Below are 18,176 nucleotides of genomic sequence, written 5' to 3' on the forward strand. Positions count from 1 at the left end.
GTGTTTGCTTGACAGAAACGGGGCAGAGGGGAGAGAGGGAGTCCGTTGGCTGCAGGCTGTTTGCAGTTAAGAGTTAAGGGTAGGGGATCGGGAACATGTTCTGATTTTTCAAGGCAGGAAGCTAAACACACAGTGTTGGCTCCAAAAATCCCCTCCCTCTCTCTCTCTCGCCTGCTCCCTGTCACACTACACCCCACCCCCCTCTTTTGAAAAGCACGTTGCTGCCACTTGAATGCTGGGATAGATGCCCATAATGCATCACTCCCAACAGCGCTGCAAATGCTGCAAATGTTGCCACACACCAGCGCTGGTAGCTGTGAGTGTGGCCACACACCAGCGCTTTCCCTGCACAGCTGGACGACCAGCACTGCAACTACCAGCGCTGCAGATTTGTAAGCGTAGCCATACCCTCAGTCTCAGCTCCTCAGCTGTACAATGGAATAATGACAACTTCTATACCACACAAGGGTGTTATGAGGATGAACATGTTAAGGATTGCGAGGTGCTCAGATACTATAGTAATAGGAGCCATATAAATACCTTAAATAGAATTATGCCTGATTTGCACTAGTATAAAAGCAATCAGTCAGGCCACACATGATTTGAGTGTCTTTATTTAGCACTCATCTCCTGGTGTCACTCATCAGTACATTTTTCCTGGGCATTTTGCTAATCTAAGTTTCTGCTCAACAAATCCTTCTTAAATTTGCAAACCTCATCATCTTGGGAGACTTCAACATCTACACAGATGGTGCTTCTGACATGAGAAGAAAGTTTAGGGATCTCATACTCTCTGGATCAACACAGAGCTGCCTAAATCTTCAGGAAGGATATCAATATAAGAAACACCTAAATCATCTGTTTTGGTCAGACCATTTCCTCTTCCAACTAGAAATAAGAACTCTTTCCATTGTAAGCATCACCACAGTCCCATCTCAAAGACTCTTAGGACCCTACCAAATTCCTAACCTTACTTTAGATAAGTCTTCATTACTCTCTTACACACACACACACACTCTCTCTCTCTCTGCAGATGAGTGTTCAGCTGGTGTTGATTTGAGGTCTCAGTATACTTGCTTTTATGGCTTCTCACGTGGGAAGCAAGTCCTGTTGTGGATTTGTAAATGCAAATGCATTTCTAGCAAGCATAGTCATTGTTGGGGGGAAGGTTTGAGGTCTTGGCCTTACGACATGATATCTTCCCCTGCTGCGATCTCACACACCATGCCTCAAAAGTAGACATGGACTTATGGCATAGACCTCTCTATCTGAGGCTGTCCAGAGCAGTGGTGGCCAGCACATCCCTGCAGCCCACGCTGCTTCCTGCAGCACCTACTGGCTGGAAACAGCGAACTGCAGCCACTGGAAGCTACAGGCAGCCGTACAAATGTAAACAAACTGACTGCTTGCCAGCAGCTTACCCTGACAGGCCGCATGCAGCCCGTGGGCCACAGGTTGCCCACCACTGGTCCAGAGCAATGAGTTCTCAGATTTTAATGTCTATCTTGAATTATTTGATGTTAGCCTTCAAAATGTCTTTATATCTGAGGCTGGGTTGACCCTTACAGTGGGTTCCTGTGCACAGTTGACTGTAGAGTATCGATTTCAGTATATAGAAAACTGCAGTAGGGACCATGCGTTGGACCCAGCAAAACTGAGCCCTGAGTATGCTCTCGATTCCATGGATTTGGCACCTTTCATGGACTTCAGTGTTGGGCATCCTGTCCTACTACTTGATGTTGCAGATGGATCTTGGGCAGTGAAAGTGGAAGCTCTCCAACTGTTTGAAGTGCTGTCAGTATAGAATCCATATCTCGTAGCCGTAGAGGAGTGAGGTGAGAAAAACAGCATGGTAGATTTTTATCTTGGTTTTGAGACAAAATTCCATGCTCCCTCCAGAGCCTGAAGGTGAGCCTGCCAAATGTCATGCTGGCCTTTGTGAGATGCTGAATAATCTCATCTTCCAACATGGTGTTATTGGAAAGTGTGCAATCCGGATAGCAGAATTCCTGATTGACTTGAGGGGTGAGTTGTCAGTTGTGACAATGGATCATGGTGCTTGTGATGCTCATGGTCTGGTCCTGGCTGGTACATGACTTCTGTCTTGTTCAGGCTGACTGTGAACCAAAGCATTTTGAGTCCTAGGCAAAGTGATACATGACAAGTATGTGTATAATGACAGCAGTCATCAACAAACAGGAGCTCTCTTAAAAAGCTATTTGATTACCTTGGAGCAGGCCCTGAGTCACTGTAGATAATAGACCACCATCCAATCTAAACTGGATGTGTACCCCTTTGCCAAAGTCCTGGAATGTGAACAAGAGCATGGCTGGAAAAAAACGGTGGCAAAGAGGGCTGGAGCCACTACAACATGCTTGTTTGGAGCTGCTGGTGATAGGGAAGGTTTCTGATGAGTCACCACACTCCATCACCCTGGCCATCATGCCATTGTGAAGTGAGCAGATGACAACAATCCTCTTCTTCATAAATTTGTGTTCCCAGAGGAGTTTTGACAGGCACTCGCAATTCACTGTGTCAAAAGCCTTGGTCAGAGCAACAAATACCACATATAGGTCCTTATTCTGTTCACAAGCCATCTCTTGTATTTGTTAGGCTGCAAAAATCATGTCCATGGTGCCACAACCAGCACAAAAGCCACTCAGTGACCAGGGGCGGCTCTACAAAGTAGGCTGCCCCAAGCAGCGCGGAGCGCTGCGCCGCCCTTCCCCAGTCCCGCGGCGGGTCCCCTCTTCCCGCGGCTCCGGGTTCCTGGGGAGGGCGGCATTTGCTCGTGGAGCTCCGCCGGCATGCCTGCGGCAGGTCCACCGGAGCCCGGACGAGCGGACCTGCCGCAGTCATGCCTGCGGGAGCTCAACCGGAGCCGCGGGAAGACGGGACCCGCCGCAGGCATGACTGCGGCAGGTCCGCTCGTCCCGGGCTCCGGTGGACCTGCCGCAGGCATGCCGGCGGGAGCTCCACCGGAGCCAAATGACGCCCTCCCCAGGATGCCGCCCCAAGCGGGCGCTTGGCCCGCTGGTGCCTAGAGCCGCCCCTGTCAGTGACTCTGGATACACCAGATCCACTAAATGAGAGATGAGCCTGTTGAGGACAACCAGGCAAGGATTTTCCCAGTTACAGACAGCAGTGAGATTCCACAATGGTTGTCACAGCTTGATATGCTTCTCTTCCTTTTGTACAGATGGACTATGAAAGCATCCTTATACTCCTGGGGCATGGTACCCTGTTCCCATATAGTCTTGAAAAGGCTGGTGAGTTTCCTGCCAGGTGTGCACCTCCACATTTGTACACTTCATATTGAATGCTCTTGTGTCCGGAGGCTTGCCCCGGTACAGCTGCTTGCTGGCCTTAGTAATCTCGCCTAAAGAAGGGTATGAGGACAGCTCCATCCAGGACAGAACACAGTAGGAGTGAGTCAATGGCTTCATCAAACATAGTGGATTGACAGTTCAGGAGACTATCAGTGCTGTGCCCAGTTAGAGAGAGAATCTTGCCTTTCTCTGTGAGCAGCCAGTTACCATCTGCTGTGAGTACAGGGGCTATACCACTGGAGGGAGGGAGGGAGGGAGGGAGGGAGAGAGAGAGTGTGCTTAAAAAAGCTGATTATGGAATATTGCTTAGTTTTTCATACGCATTGACTAAAGCAAATATATGCATCTCTCTCACTCTCTCAAGTGTCAGATTTTATGTTTTGGTCTTTTTTGACATATAATCCTAGCACAAACAAAATCAGGATAGTACAAATCTAACAACTAGCACTCTCTGGTTACCACCATCAGGGAAGGAATAACAGCCTGTATCATCAGATTACATGGGTACCTTCAGAGAGAGAGAGCATGGTAGAAATCACTGCATTAAGCCTTAAATAATACAAACACATTACCTCACACTGATTCACTAACCCAACAATCAAATGAGATCTTCAGCAGTCACTGATGAGCACACAGTGTACTCAGGAGTCTCTCTCTGTGCACACAAAATGGTTTAAAGATAATTGTGCTCCCTCAACAGTAGGCCACTGCATGTCAGCCTAGACCTTCCGGCTGCTTTAATTTATGTTGATTATGTATGGTAACAAGGAGCCACTCCAGTGTTTGGGGATTACTTGCGCACTGGAACCCTCCATCCCACCATGCCTTCTTTCTCCAGGCCACAGTCTTGATGCCAGCCACACAGTGTGTGGATTTGCTATCTGCCATCAGATTTATGGCCACTTTGCACTCACAGAACTGTACAAAGCCATCTTAACAGAAGGGAGAATCTAAGCTAACGTATGTAAATTTCTTTGTTTAAACAATTCCGTCACTATTTGCATATTCTTTGCCCCTCTTTTCTATGATAAAATGATGAAAGGTAGAGTCATAAACTGACATCACTTATTGCCGCATATATTTTACCAGATTTTGATAAGTGTACTTCTACTATACACATTATAATGTAATGTTTTATTAAATGTATGTTACAAGATTTACAGTCTTGGAATACAATATAGCAAAGTGTTTTAAAATAAATGTTTATAGAAATCATTTTTATAACAGTATTAAAAAGACATCATCATCACAGCATTTAAATATACAGTATGAAAGGCACACTTCCTATCAAAAAAATAAGGCAATTAACTAGCTGTAAACAAAGTTCAGTCTAAATCAAAACTCAAAATCACATTAATTTCTGTGTGATTGGACTGAAATAATTTCAGCACCAAATTGCATAACAAGCTACATTTTTTTTGCCACCTGAGTTGATTTCTGTCAACTTCATCTTGAGTTTTTACTTCTACCCAGAGGCATTGCTATCTTCATACTATGAAAAGGGTTTATGTTTTATTTTTTAATTCTTTAAAACCTAGAACTAGTGGAGGAAAAATCCTTTAACTGTCACATTGTAAACTTTGCATCATCAATAGGTAGGTAAGATTAAAAGAAAATGCTACCTGAAAAACTGAGCAGAGTCTAGTATAATCTTGACTCTAAAGTGAAAATAGGTATAGACGAAACAAACAGTACTTCATTTCATAATATACTTCAGTTTCTCCACAGTTGAAATTCATGGGACAAGTGCAGCCTGTTTCTTCATGTTTATACCACTGTGATATCATGAATCTTGTATGCGAGGTCATACTATAAAAAAGAGAATACCATTAATCTATATGAGGTGCTAGGATATTTGATCATCACTTAAGTAAATTTGTAATTAAGATAAACACCATTAGGTTCATCCTAATTATACTAAAATGCAGATTATTAGGACTGAAATCAATGGAGTTACTCCTACATTAAATCAGTGTAATGTAGTGGAGAGTAAGTCCCAATATTAATATGTTAGAATAGAAATGAGCTGTTGCAGGCACTGCCCCTGCAGCTCCCATTGATTGGGGTTCCTGGCCAATGGGAGCTGCAGGAGTGGCGTTTGGGGCGGTGGCAGCGTGCAAAACAGAGGCCCCTGGCTGCCCCTATGCATAGGAGATGGAGGAGAGCCATGCCGCTGCTTCTAGGAGCAGGCCCCCGACCCTGCTCCCCAGCTGGAATGCCACAATGGAGCAAGCCCCAGACCTCGCTCCCCAGCAGGAGCTCAAGGGCTGGATAACAACAGCTGGTGGGCTGGATTCGGCCCACAGGCCGTAGTTTGCCCACCCCTGATCTAGAACCTGCTCCCATTGAAGTCAGAGTTTTGCCATTGCTTCCTATGCCTATAGGATCAGACTCCTTAGTTCATCTATCAGCTAGTGTAAAGTTATCCGCAGTATATTTTCTAGTATTTATCTGGTCTAGTTTAAAATCACAAGCAGAGGGTCTTCCACCATCATTATTATGAAGATATTTTTGTGAAATTCAGCTTAACATATCCTTTCCTTAATTTCATTCCATCACTCCTAGTTACCAATTGTTTCACCCTACAGTTATTTTTCCTCTTTTGTGTTTACAACCTTAAAGTACTTAGTTATCAAGTCCCTTCCACTGCAACTGGCTATTTAGTCATATTTATTTTGCATTCTTAATGTTTCTTTATAAATCAGCCCTTCCAGTCCCTTGATCCTTCCCTCCCACCCGCCTTCTGAGTACCATGTCTTTCTGGTATAGAGGTACCCAAAACTAAATAGAATATTCCAGTACTCATCTCACAAACGATGTATAAAGAGGAACTATAACCTCCCTTCTTTGTGACACGATGCCCCAAATTGCTGTTCAAGGACACAACTCAAAACAACATTGGCTTTTTTTGGCTGCCACAATTTGCTGAAAGATCATATACATCTTATATGCTGTCTACTATCACCCCTTGCTGTATGTCAGCATAACTCATTTCCAGTAATATACAGAAAATCTCTTTTCTTAGTATATCATGGAAGCCTGCAACTGTCCGGGAAGCATTTCATTTTGTTATTGTCTAACCCTATTTCCAAAATTATGTGCCTTTGTATTATTTCTCATTTTCACTACTGTTCATAACATGCCTCAATTCCATAGTATTTATGAATGTAATTAGCACACTATTTCCTCTTTCAGATCATTAATGAAGATGTTGAGTCAGACTGGAACTTCTATAACACTGCATGCTGTCACTTCCTATAGACACTTTCTTATAACTTGACACACTGCTGATTAGCATTAATCTTTGTGTAAAATACTCCAGCTACTCAATCCATGTGAAAGTGATAATTGATAACTGCATTTACCTTAGACCAGTGGGCCCCAACACGGTGCCCATGGGCGCAATGGCGCCCGCCGGGGCATCTAGGTGTGCCCGCGTACTGGCCGGTGGACAAGCATCCACTGAAATGCCACTGAAAAGTGGTGTTACCAAGAGGTGCCACTGCTGAAATGCCGCTGATTTTCGGTGGTGATGCCTCTTGATGACGCTACTTCGGCGGCATTTCGGCGGATGCTTGTCCACTGGCCACGGTCCTTAGTGGTTTGTCGTCCGGCGCCCGCCACCCGGAAAAGGTTGAAGACCACTGCTTTAGACCATCTGCCTACTAGTTTTGTAAATCTAGCTGCAAAATGAATCTAGCTTGATCTGTCTTTGTTCTTCATAAACCCTTTCAGGTTAATGCTTGTGCATCTAGATTTTTGTCTCTATTATTTATCACTTTAATTTAGAACACTTCCCAACAAAAAAATAATCTTCCTTCTCCTGTGCCACAAAGATGACGACTGCCTCAAGGTCAAACTCAGCTTCTGTCAAACAATAGGGTAGGGATGTAGATTCCAGATTTATGGGCCTGTGTCAGGAATGCTCTGTCCCCACTCCTTATACGAGCAAATCTAGGACAAGTTAACAAGATATTCCCCCAGTTTTGGAAAACCTCTGTTATGTTGCACACTGTAACTGTCAGAATATTCATGATGAAAAGGCTGGGCTGGAAAAAGTATTGAGCTAAATTCAGCTCTGATGTCAACGGGTGCAAACTCCATCGACTGAAGAAGAACGACACCTATTTTTACCAGTCTAAATTAGGCCCTTTGTTCCAACCCAGGCTTCCAATGCAGATACTTGCCCCAAAAGGGCAGCTTTCACCAGAAGATGTATTTATCTGACATGCAAAAAATAAAATAAAACAAAACAATCACACATCTTCTCAGACATCTGGAGGAGCAATGATCTGTTATTCAAATCTGGGTTTTCATTTGGTACACTCCAGTTTTTCCAGTTCATATTAACCCGTCCAAAGTACTGTCAATCCTGTACTTTCCTCTGCAGGTAAATCTCTTTAGCAAACAAAGTATAATAAAATAAATGTCTCTTCATTCCCAAGGCAACAAAATCAACAACCAACATGGGACTTCAATTCAGGAAACGCAGGTGGTCTCATGCAGCCAATCGTAAATCAGAGTTTCTAAAAATTATAAATAATTTTCTAACACAAACAGTACAGCAACCAACAGAAGGTAACGCTATTTTGGACCTCATAATGATAAAGATGAATTAATCACTGACCTCTAAGTTACCCGTTGCCTAAGGACAAGCAACGACGACCTGATTACATTCAATATGGACAAACAAGGGACAGTCCCAAATCAGTAATACACACACACACACACACACACACACGGTACTTCAAAAGGGCTAATTTCCTGAATATGAGGAAAATTATGAATGAAATTGATTAGGGGGGAAAAAACAGAAAAGTAAATTAAAACTGGGAATTTTTTAGGAAGAGTTTATTAGATGGCCACAATCAATAAAGAAAACAACTATGGCTAAGGGACCATCCTGGTTCAGTGGCAGAAGAGACAGCAGCAATTAGAATTCAAAAGGGAAAATAGAAATTCATATTAATTAGAAGTTATGAAGTGTAGAAAATTGATAAGGGAAGCTAAAGACATCAGGGGAAAAAATCCATGGCAGTCAGGGCAAGGATAATAAAGAGAGTTTACTTACCTTCCATAACCAGAGTTCTTTGAGGTGTGAGGTCCTTATCTGTATTCTACTGTGAGTATGCATGCTCTCCTCATGTGCTTGAAACTGGAAGAGTAGAATCTGTTGGTCCACTCCTGTGCTCTTTATCTTCTTGTACTCTGATCCAAGGGTATATGGAGTGGTGTGGACCAACTCCCTCTCCAGTTGCTTCTGTTGCCGCGAAACAGTGATGGTGTGAAGCAGAGGGGAAAGAGAGTGTGTAGTAAAGTACAGACTGAGAAAACACATCACAAAGAACTGTGGTTATGGAAGGTAGGTAACCTCTCTTTCATCTTCAAGTGCTGGTCTCTGTGTGTATTCCACTGTGGGTGACTGACAAGCACTGCTCAGGATGGAGGAGGGTGCGAAGATCTCTGTGGTATTGATGATGACTGACCCAAAGGATGCATCAGCTGAGAAGGCTTTCACTGAGACAGAGTGTTGTGTGAAGGTATGAATAGAACTCCAAATGACTACTTTATTCATTTCAAGGCGTAGCACTTCCCAAAGCGAAGCTACTCAAAGAGCTTTTGCTTTGGTGGAGTGGGTCTTCACTCTGTAAGGTGGAGGCGCATCCGATAACTGAGCAGATATAGCCAGAGATCCACTTTGATAGTCTTTGTGAAGATATTGCTTGGCCTTTCATGTGTTCCACAAGGGCTACAAAACAAACAGTCTAGGTGATCTCCTAAAGAATTTTGTTTTCTGTATTCCCAGGTGAACAGCTGACAGGTAATGTGATGACAAAGATACCAGTTCCATAGGTGGACTGCCTCTATGCAAAAGGGTGATCTTGCTCCCACTGCTTGTTGATGTAGAACACAGTTCTCACATTGTATGACATGAGCTGAATAAGTTGCAAGTGAACGAATAATAAGAATTTTTTGCTGGCTTCTTGGACTGCTCTGAGTTCCAGGAGATCCACTTATACCCTGGACTCTTGAGGAATCCGTGTTCCCTGAGCTGTGTTTGGCCAGATGAATGCCCTAGCCTACAAGGGAGACATCCGTAATTAACACCTTCTGAGGAGGTGCAGCAAATGGGACTCTTACACACACACGTTCCCTGTCCTGCCGCCCAAGCTAGAGAGTCTCACACAGTAGGAGGGAACAGAACTATTTTTTCTATATTGTGCCTGATACATATACTGATGAAAGCCAAGCTTGTAGATGGTACAGCTGGAGTCATCCTTCAGGTCAAGATCCATTTATCATTTGTATCTGTTTAGGGATGAGATTATCAATACCAGGGTGACCATCCTGAATCTTTATTTTAGGATAAAGACATTGAAGTGTCATCTCCATCCCCTTTCTTCTTAGGAATTGAAAAATATTGGGAATAAAATCCCTTTCCACCTCAGCATTAGGGTATGGGTTCTGTGGGTCTTGGTAGAAGTAGGGAGTCAATCTCCTATAAGAGTATGAGAGCAGTCCCTGAAAGGAATGAGAAAGGGGGTTTTGGAAGGGAAGAGGGGAACTCTATGGTACAACCAAAGTGGATAGTATCAGGAATCTGTTTGTTTGTAATCATCCACCATATATGGGAAAACTGGGCTAGGCAGCCACCAAATCAGATCTTGGAGGAGGGAGGACCTGGCACCTGGGTAGGTTAGTGGTTCTCACAGATCCCACCAAAAGCACTTCTTGGCAGGTGTTGCTCCTGGAAAGAAGAGGCAGAAGGAGCATTATGTTTATTTCATTGCATCCTCTGACACTTTTGCAGCAGTTCATAAGCTTTCTGGTGAAAGAAAGGTTGCCTTGTGTAATTCCTTTTGGCAGCTGAGGTGTATACCCCCAAGGAACGGAGGGTTGCCCTTTAGTATTTTAAAAAGTGCAAGGCCTTGTTCAGTCAAAAGACTGATAAGTTGTTTCCCTGAAAGGGCAAATCTTCCACAGTGGACTTTATTTCGTTGGGGAAACAGTGCTGGCCGACGTGCTCCTTGACTCCTCAGCCCATTGTACAAGAGTCTGCCTAGCCTGGATCTGACTGGGGACTCGGCCTCCTCCAGGAAGTGTTTCCTAAGCCTGAACTCCCCAACTTGAGAGGTTTGTGACAAAAAGGAGTGGCTGATATTGCACTGAATGGAGATATGAGCTTCTCCGAAGTAGTACAGGGACCTCTAGTGCTCATTGCTGACTGGGAAAGGGGGGAAGGAGCAGAGGGGTGGGTGTGGGGCTGGGTTGGGGGGCATTAATTTACTAAGAAAGTTTTATCAACTTTTGTAGACAGTTCTCCAATATTTACAGATTTTTATATAAATGTTATATAATACTTACAAAAACAGAGTCTAGGATTGGTCGTGAACACTGGGGGGGCTTCATCCCAGACCATGTGACAGTAAGAAGGAACCGGAGAGATCGTCAGTCTGCATGGCCCCTCATACTCTTGGATCAGAACACAAGAAAGAGTGCAGGTATGGACCAATAGACTCTAGCAGCAAGAATCTTCTGGTCTCAGGCACATTTGTATCCTCCGTGGAATACACATAGGGACTAACACTCAAAGGAGTGAGTTAGTTTGTACAGTATATTAGGAACAAAAACAAAACAAAACAAACAATCACAGCTATGGTATAGGCCCATTACTAAATGGAATGGCAAAACTGTTAAATACTGATGCAGAAAAGACTGTTCAATTAATATTTCAGTTTTGTATTTGGAAAGAAGGATGATGTACTGGTATTGCATAGGATGAAGAAATACTTTCCAGTCCATTAGTAACTAGGAACAATGTTATACAATGTGTAGTAGGGATAAACATTTTTGAACAAACAGACCTGGATAACTTGCACAAAGAATCCTAAATGAGTTGGCTGAGGAGATCTCTGGTCCACTGATGTTATTTTTAAATAAATCTTGGAATACTAGGAAAATTCCAGAAGACTAGAAGCATGCTAATATTGTACTGATATATAGGCCAGTTAGCCTGATGTCAATCCTGGGCAAAACAATGGAACAGCTGATACAGGGTTCAATTGATAAAGAACTAAAGAATAGGAGTATAATTAATGCCAATCAACATGGTTTTGTGAAAAGAGTTAGTCAAATGATCATGATTTCATCTTCTTTGGTGAGATTACCAGTTTGGTTGACAAAGATAACTGCGTAGGATATAATACTTTGACTTAATATACTGCATGACATTGATTTAAAAATTGGCACTATACAATATCAATAATGCACATGTTAAATGGACTAAAATGACAGCTCAAAATGTAGTAATCAGTGGAGAATCCTCATCAAGTGGGGATGTTTCTAATAGGGTTTTTGCAGGACTTGACACTGAGCCTGATACTATTCAGCATTTTCATCAGTGTTCTGGAATGTATCTGCAAGATACGTTCAGCCAAACACAATTTATGCTTTTGTCAAACAAGTTATTGGGCTCAAAACGGAGGTAACTGTGTAAAATTTAATGCCCTGTGACATACAGGTCAGACTAAATAGTCCCTTCTGACCTTAACTCTACAAATCTGAACCAGCATTCATACTGATGAATATTTATCTAGTTCTTTGTAACAACAAATTTACAGCTAGCTTAAACCAAAGCATTTTGGAAGCTTTGTGGGACTACAAAATTGAAAAAACCCAGACCTTATGTGGCATTGTTATGTCTCTCAAGAGCATATTGATCAGACATTGAATATGAGGTGGGATTTCAGAACATGGAATCCATTGCTCACAAGCACTCTGCTGTGCTTATGCAGAGCTTCATTGATTTCAGTGGGGCTCCATACAGTTACATCAGTCTCCCATTTGCCTTCCAAATTGCAAGACTGGAATGCAAGGTAGGTATTAAAGTGGCTTAACAAAGATATAGGATGCTGTCTGAACAAAAATTCATGTGCACACTGAAATGACCCCATTTTCATTGTCAGTAAGTTACCCCCTATGCCTGTTCCAAGCGCTGACTAAATTCCTACGCTAACCAGATATAACAAGACACAGGGGAATAATGGAAATTCAGCCAGCCACTAAGTGGGGAAAGGCATGAGTTTTTTCCCCCAATTCTTGATCTTAGTAGCAAAACATTGTAGTGGACTTTATGAAAAATGCCAGCTAAAAAAAGAGTATTTCCATGCCTTTTACTGATGTATATATATATATTTCATAAAAAACAAAGCTTAAATGTGCTAAAAAAAATCCTTTGACGTATGATATTACATATGTATTCAGTTCTGATCAACACAAGGGCTGAGCAAGAAACACAAGGAAAAGAATTTACTCCAACTGATAGCCAACTTTAAGATTTACAAATTAACTAAGTGGAATCTATTGTCAGTTTCTCAGCTAACTAGACAGCTTCACCCTCTCATCTTTAAAAATGTTGTTGTTGAAAATGTGCAGCCTTGATGTCTCTGTAAAGAGAGAGAGATCTGGCACGATCAGACTCTACCGTCCCAATACAAGGAAAATGTACTTTCATTTTCCTAAGTACACCCATCTCATCAGATACATTAAGACCTGTCTTAGGAATTTACATCTCCCCTGGAAGAGCAATGAACCAGGAAACGTTATTTCTAGAGACCTCAGATGGCTTCAGCTGCATTGAGGACAGCTGATATTTCAATGTCTTAGTGAAATACATTTCTTCAATATAAAAGTGTAGAGCCGCTCTCTTGGAGTTAATCAGTTTTCAGTTAAATTCAGGTTTAACTTTAATAAGATCCTTATTATATTTACATCCACACAGTCAACTTCTATGTGCTTTTCAGAACTATTTTTTCCATCGCAACTCCTTAATTTATACTTCCAAATATTTTATGTAATGGTATGGTGCACACCTGCCTAAAGGCTTCCTAAGTTTAAAAAGCCTGCAAAACGTTCTTATAATAGTTAAACCGGATGAAAAGAGAAAGTTTATATACCAAGCTGTACATTTCTTTTAAATTATCTTCATATAATTCAGCTTTCCTTCCAAAGTTCGCACAGAAAGGTCAACTTATTGCTTTTGCAATTGATATGAATTACAATAGAATTTTTACTCTAATTTTTCATTTTTGTTTTTCAGGATTATAATTTGCAATAGCATATATAATTTTCTGGAATCCAAGAAGTTAGGTTAAATTCTTTTTGCTTTACCATACTGCATATAACAATATTTAAAATGATTTACTATGAATTAAAAAATCATAGCAAGTTACAAGCAAATGTGTGGTATGTTTCAGTCACTGGGGTATGGGTGAAGCACTGTTAAAAAAAAAACAAAACATTAAGACAATCAGAAATCGTTGGCCACAAGAGGGCATCCAATATTCTCTTACCAAACCATATTTCTTATTAGCATGTTTCAATTTCAAGCACTGTGATGTTTTAACATATTCGGGGAAGAAGGGGGGTTGGAGGGTGGGAGACGGGAGGGATTATTTGGGATTGTAGTATTTTTCAGAATGTCTCTTCTTTTTACATGGTTTTGACTAATGGTCTCATTTTATTTTATTTTTTTACTTGTATCTAGGGAATTGTGAATTATAAAGGTTATTAAGGTACCAAGTAAGGGGCCTGATCCAAAGTCCACTCAAGGCAGAACGGTCTCTTTCCATAGACTTCAGATCAGGTCCTGAAAGTTCTGCTTAATCAATCATTTTTATCTTATTGTTTTTACACACACACACACACGTTTTGGTGAATGTGCAGAAATAATGAATATTTAGACATTCACATTATAACAATTCATTCATTTTAAAAATAATCAGTATAGTCATTTTAAGAGGGTTTTTAATATGTTATACTATGCTATGAATGACTACACAGAAATAAATTGTTATTGTCAAACAATGTCCAGCTAAATACAATTATTTAAAAAGCATGAAATTTGTTATATCATGCTAAATCAGTCTAGCCAACAGAGTATTATGATCCAATGCCAGTAGAATAAAGAAGACTAATTTATGATCTCTAGAACACTTCCTTCTACCACCTGCCTGTGAATACATCTGTTACAACCTATTTAAAATGTTCCGATACTATAAAATACTCATTTCATACTTAATGACCATTCTAATTTATATTATTTATACTTCATTCAAAGGGACACCGGACTTGAAAAAAAACCACATGGTTTTCGCTGAAAATGTCATATACTATAGGTGAGGGAATATGTATTATTGGACCAACTTCTGTTGCTGAGATACAAGCTTTTGAGCCACACACAGCTCTTCTTCAGGTCTGGGCAGTGTTGTCTTCCCCCCTGTTCTGTAGGGGTCAGACTGTGATACAGAGACCCCCTTGTCAACAACTCTCATCTTTGGCCTGACAAACACATTACACCAGACCCAAAGGGCAGCTGTGTGTGGCTGGAAAGTGTCTCTCTCTCTCACCAACAGAAGTTGGTCCAATAAAAGATACTACCAAACCCAACTGGTCTCTCTAATTTCCAGGGACCGACACAGCTACGACTACACTGCATACATACTATAGTCAAGGTAACACAACTGGCATAGCTGAAATAAGTCCGTGGAGGGAAAAATCTATTTATTCAATTTGCTAAATGGGTCTCACAGCACTCCACGTATAGCCAGTCAGCAAGGCTCCAATCCTACAACTTGTTTTGCAGGCAGATACTAGTGCCTGAGCGGAGTCCCAGGGAAGTCAGTGGTACTCTGAATAGATGCAGGAGACCATGAGCATGAAGTTCAGCACTAGTTAATTCCTTCCCTGAAAAGAGCTTTTTAAAATATCAGAGGAACAAAAGATAAACAAAACCAAAACCAACGCAAATTATAAAAAAATTGGCCATACTTTATATTAAGGTTCTGTGTGTAAATGATTAATAGAAGTTATAAAGCTTTTAGAGACATGAGCAGTATGTGTTACAGATTATAGGTACATCAGCAGAAGATGTTATAAATGGTTATAAGTAATCTGTTAACCCAGTTGGATGCTAACAACTGAATGACCATTTAAAAAAAAACCTTCTAATTATTTATTAACCTTTTTAAAAACAATTGATAAGACTAGCAAAACAACTTTATTTATTCCCTAAAATCAAAACGTTATTTAAAACAGTCTCTGCTAGAAAACTAGAATTTTTTAAAGTCTCATTCTTTAAGAAAAAACAAAAACAAACCTGACAGTGTCCCTTTAAAAGACACTCAAGTACAATTTGTCTGAACATTTAGATTTTGATTTTATAAAATGCACCCACAATTACAAAAAACATATACACAAGTTAATATAATGACTTTAAAATAAAAGTAATGCAATCTAGAACTTCTCACAAATGCAATGTTTGGAACCCAGATATCGCACCATTGTGTTAGTGTATGCAAACCAGAAAGTAAACTCGCTTAAAAATTTAAATTATCTAGTCTAAATTATTTTCACTGACTAAAGCTAAGAAAGGCAACTAGTAAACAAAGCATAAATAGAGAAAACTAGATCAGGTTTTTAAAATTCAGTTTAATAACCTGAAGTGGTCTATTTGTTACAGATGGAAATGTTTAATTATTTAGCCAGTGTCCTTTAACAGGGGGTGGGGGGAGAAGAGATAATTATTGGGGAAACAGTTACTCTAGAACATGAATGACTAATACTGCACTGACAAGCACAGAGGTCAAATGACTGGTTAATATTTTGAGATCATACTAAAGACAGAGCCCTTCCATATTATTTGTAAAGCACCATGACCCTCCCTGGTACTGTATAAATAATATTTGAGAGCCACAAGTAAAGTGGTGAAATAACATCCCTTCATTGGTGATGGTGGGAGATGCAAAATTGTTTGGGAAAAGGTTGCTTTAGGAGAGTTTCTTGTGGCTGTATATGAAGGGAAATGGGGTGCTGACCACTCATAATGGGGCAGTCAGGAGTGCTGGATTGGGAATGCTTATCACCAGGGGATATCTGTTCAGTATCTTTCTCCTGTAGCCTGACCATCCAATAGCCTTCTATATTACCCATCTTCTCAAACAAGTCCAATTTCCATGACCCCACCTCTTTGTAGGTTACCTTTAAACATTATTCACATACCTTAAAGATCACATTCTTGTTGTCTTTAACAGTGTCCTAGCTTTGAGACATCCTGGTGTATTAATACATACTGTTGCCACCCTCGCAACCTTAAACTAAGGATGGACAAAGCAACATTTGTGATAGTCACTAGATCAACAGGGGCATCAGCTCAGAAGTGGCCATATCCTTGTGTGTTTAAATTATACTTCTACAATGCATAACATGGGGAGAAGTGTAATTAGGTCAAAGAAAAGAATCAAAGAGAAGCTTGGGCTCATTAGTACCCACCCTTTTTAAAAAAAAAAAAATTGAAATGGGTGATTTCATCCTTGCTGTTTTATATTCATGGTGGTTCATCTGAGAGTGCCGCCTTTCATTTTTGGATGGATAAAGGGCATAAACATTAATATATTTTAAAACCAAGCTTTTGACATCATCTTACTAAGTTATTTTATATTCCGGAAGAAATATTTTTGCTTTCAGCAGTTATGGGCTTACAAGTGATGGGAAAAGGCATCCTATTTACTCACATAAAATGTACAGTACTGGCAGCCACAACATAAGCTTTTGACAGCACTCCGCAAACCACCAGCTGTGTCCCAAAGATGTCATCTTGTTTAAGTCAAAATTCAGCTTAGTTACTAGCCTCATCTCATACAATTTCTGGGTTAAGTCGCTCAATTCCCAGCTGAGCTAGACTGGTGGTAAATTGAAATCATAGTAATGAGAAAGCAGATTAAAAAATAAAATTCTATCTTGACAAGTGCACGCTTTGAAATGGGGCCTGGTATTTATCTGCCATCAGGGTTGACTAACAAGTATATTTTAATGAAATTAGTGACACTGGCCCAGTTCCATTTTCTCAGGCACTAACAGTTTGTATAGTGGAGATGAAGATCTGGGATAAGCGTCAGGCCAATTCTACTCTACAATGATTTGTCAGCATAGCTATGTTGGTCCTGGGTGTGAAAAAAAAAAAACCACACACGCACTTCTGGCTGACAAACCTATTCCAGAAAAATCCTCACTGTAGACATAGTTATGCTCAAAGAACAGTGCTTCTGTTGCCATAGACAATGTCATTCGAGAAGGTGATGTTACTATGCTGATAGAAACAAAACATATGTAACGCAACTAATACACTATGCAGTTTAAACAAAGTCCCCATCTTAGTGGTCTTGACATCATGCAAATTTAGTAGATACACTAATGTTCTGAAACTGTTCTACCAATTTCTTAAGACAATTTGCAAAAAAGGTTCTTACTTTGTTCAAATGTATACAACTTTGAGATTTAGTTTATTTATCTGTTCCACAGAACACTCAGGCCCAGCTAGTGGTTGCTGTCACTGAACTCCAGTAATTATGTGCTTTAATATTGTTGGCTGGAGATTCAAAAAATATTATACATTTTAGCCCTGATTACCTTTCTCCTAGTCTTCCATCCCAACATAACTGATAAGTAGAGATGGCACTCACTAGATTTGTCCATACAAGGTTGGAAGCCGGGATTTTGTCACTGAACTTATTTCACTCACTGATTCATGGATCCTAATGGAGGTGTCCAGAAATCCTTGTCTATTTAGACAGGCTTTTGCACAAAGAATTAGTTTATGGGAATGAGAGTTTGGTGGTGGTATTCTTTGCTAGGGAGTTTGCAGTTTGTTTTAACAGAGTCTGTGTCAATTTTGATTTAACTTATGGTTCTTAAGTATGTTATATAAATAAAAAATAAATAAAATTTTGGAAAAATCAGAGATTCTGGCACGTAGACATTTCTATTTTTTCCTTTATTGAACTCCTGCTT

General features: G+C 40.7%; 1 protein-coding gene and 1 long non-coding RNA gene across 3 annotated transcripts in view; one reads left to right on the top strand and one right to left on the bottom strand.

Annotated features, from left to right (window-relative positions):
* LOC120407491 overlaps positions 1 to 6,675 on the top strand; it is a 29,188-nt gene extending 22,513 nt beyond the window's left edge. The window contains exon 3 of the long non-coding RNA XR_005600034.1: positions 6,525 to 6,675. This is a non-coding gene — a long non-coding RNA (uncharacterized LOC120407491). The remainder of the gene's footprint in view (positions 1 to 6,524) is intronic.
* The window catches only part of CXADR (CXADR Ig-like cell adhesion molecule), a 54,428-nt gene continuing 39,327 nt past the window's right edge, over positions 3,076 to 18,176 (bottom strand). Inside the window, exons 8-9 of one of the 2 annotated variants that reach the window (XR_005599991.1) lie at positions 5,005 to 5,138; positions 3,076 to 3,303 (exon numbers count right to left, since the gene is read on the bottom strand). Coding sequence is in view for 1 of the 2 variants with exons in the window: in XM_039543117.1 (XP_039399051.1) it covers positions 5,097 to 5,138 (42 nt within the window). In the remaining variant the exon portion in view is untranslated. Of the gene's footprint in view, positions 3,304 to 4,531; positions 5,139 to 18,176 lie in introns of those variants that run through there. The other variant, XM_039543117.1, reaches the window with a different exon arrangement.

The sequence above is a fragment of the Mauremys reevesii genome, linkage group 1, assembly GCF_016161935.1.
Source record: "Mauremys reevesii isolate NIE-2019 linkage group 1, ASM1616193v1, whole genome shotgun sequence".
In the NCBI taxonomy this organism is placed as follows: domain Eukaryota; kingdom Metazoa; phylum Chordata; order Testudines; family Geoemydidae; genus Mauremys; species Mauremys reevesii.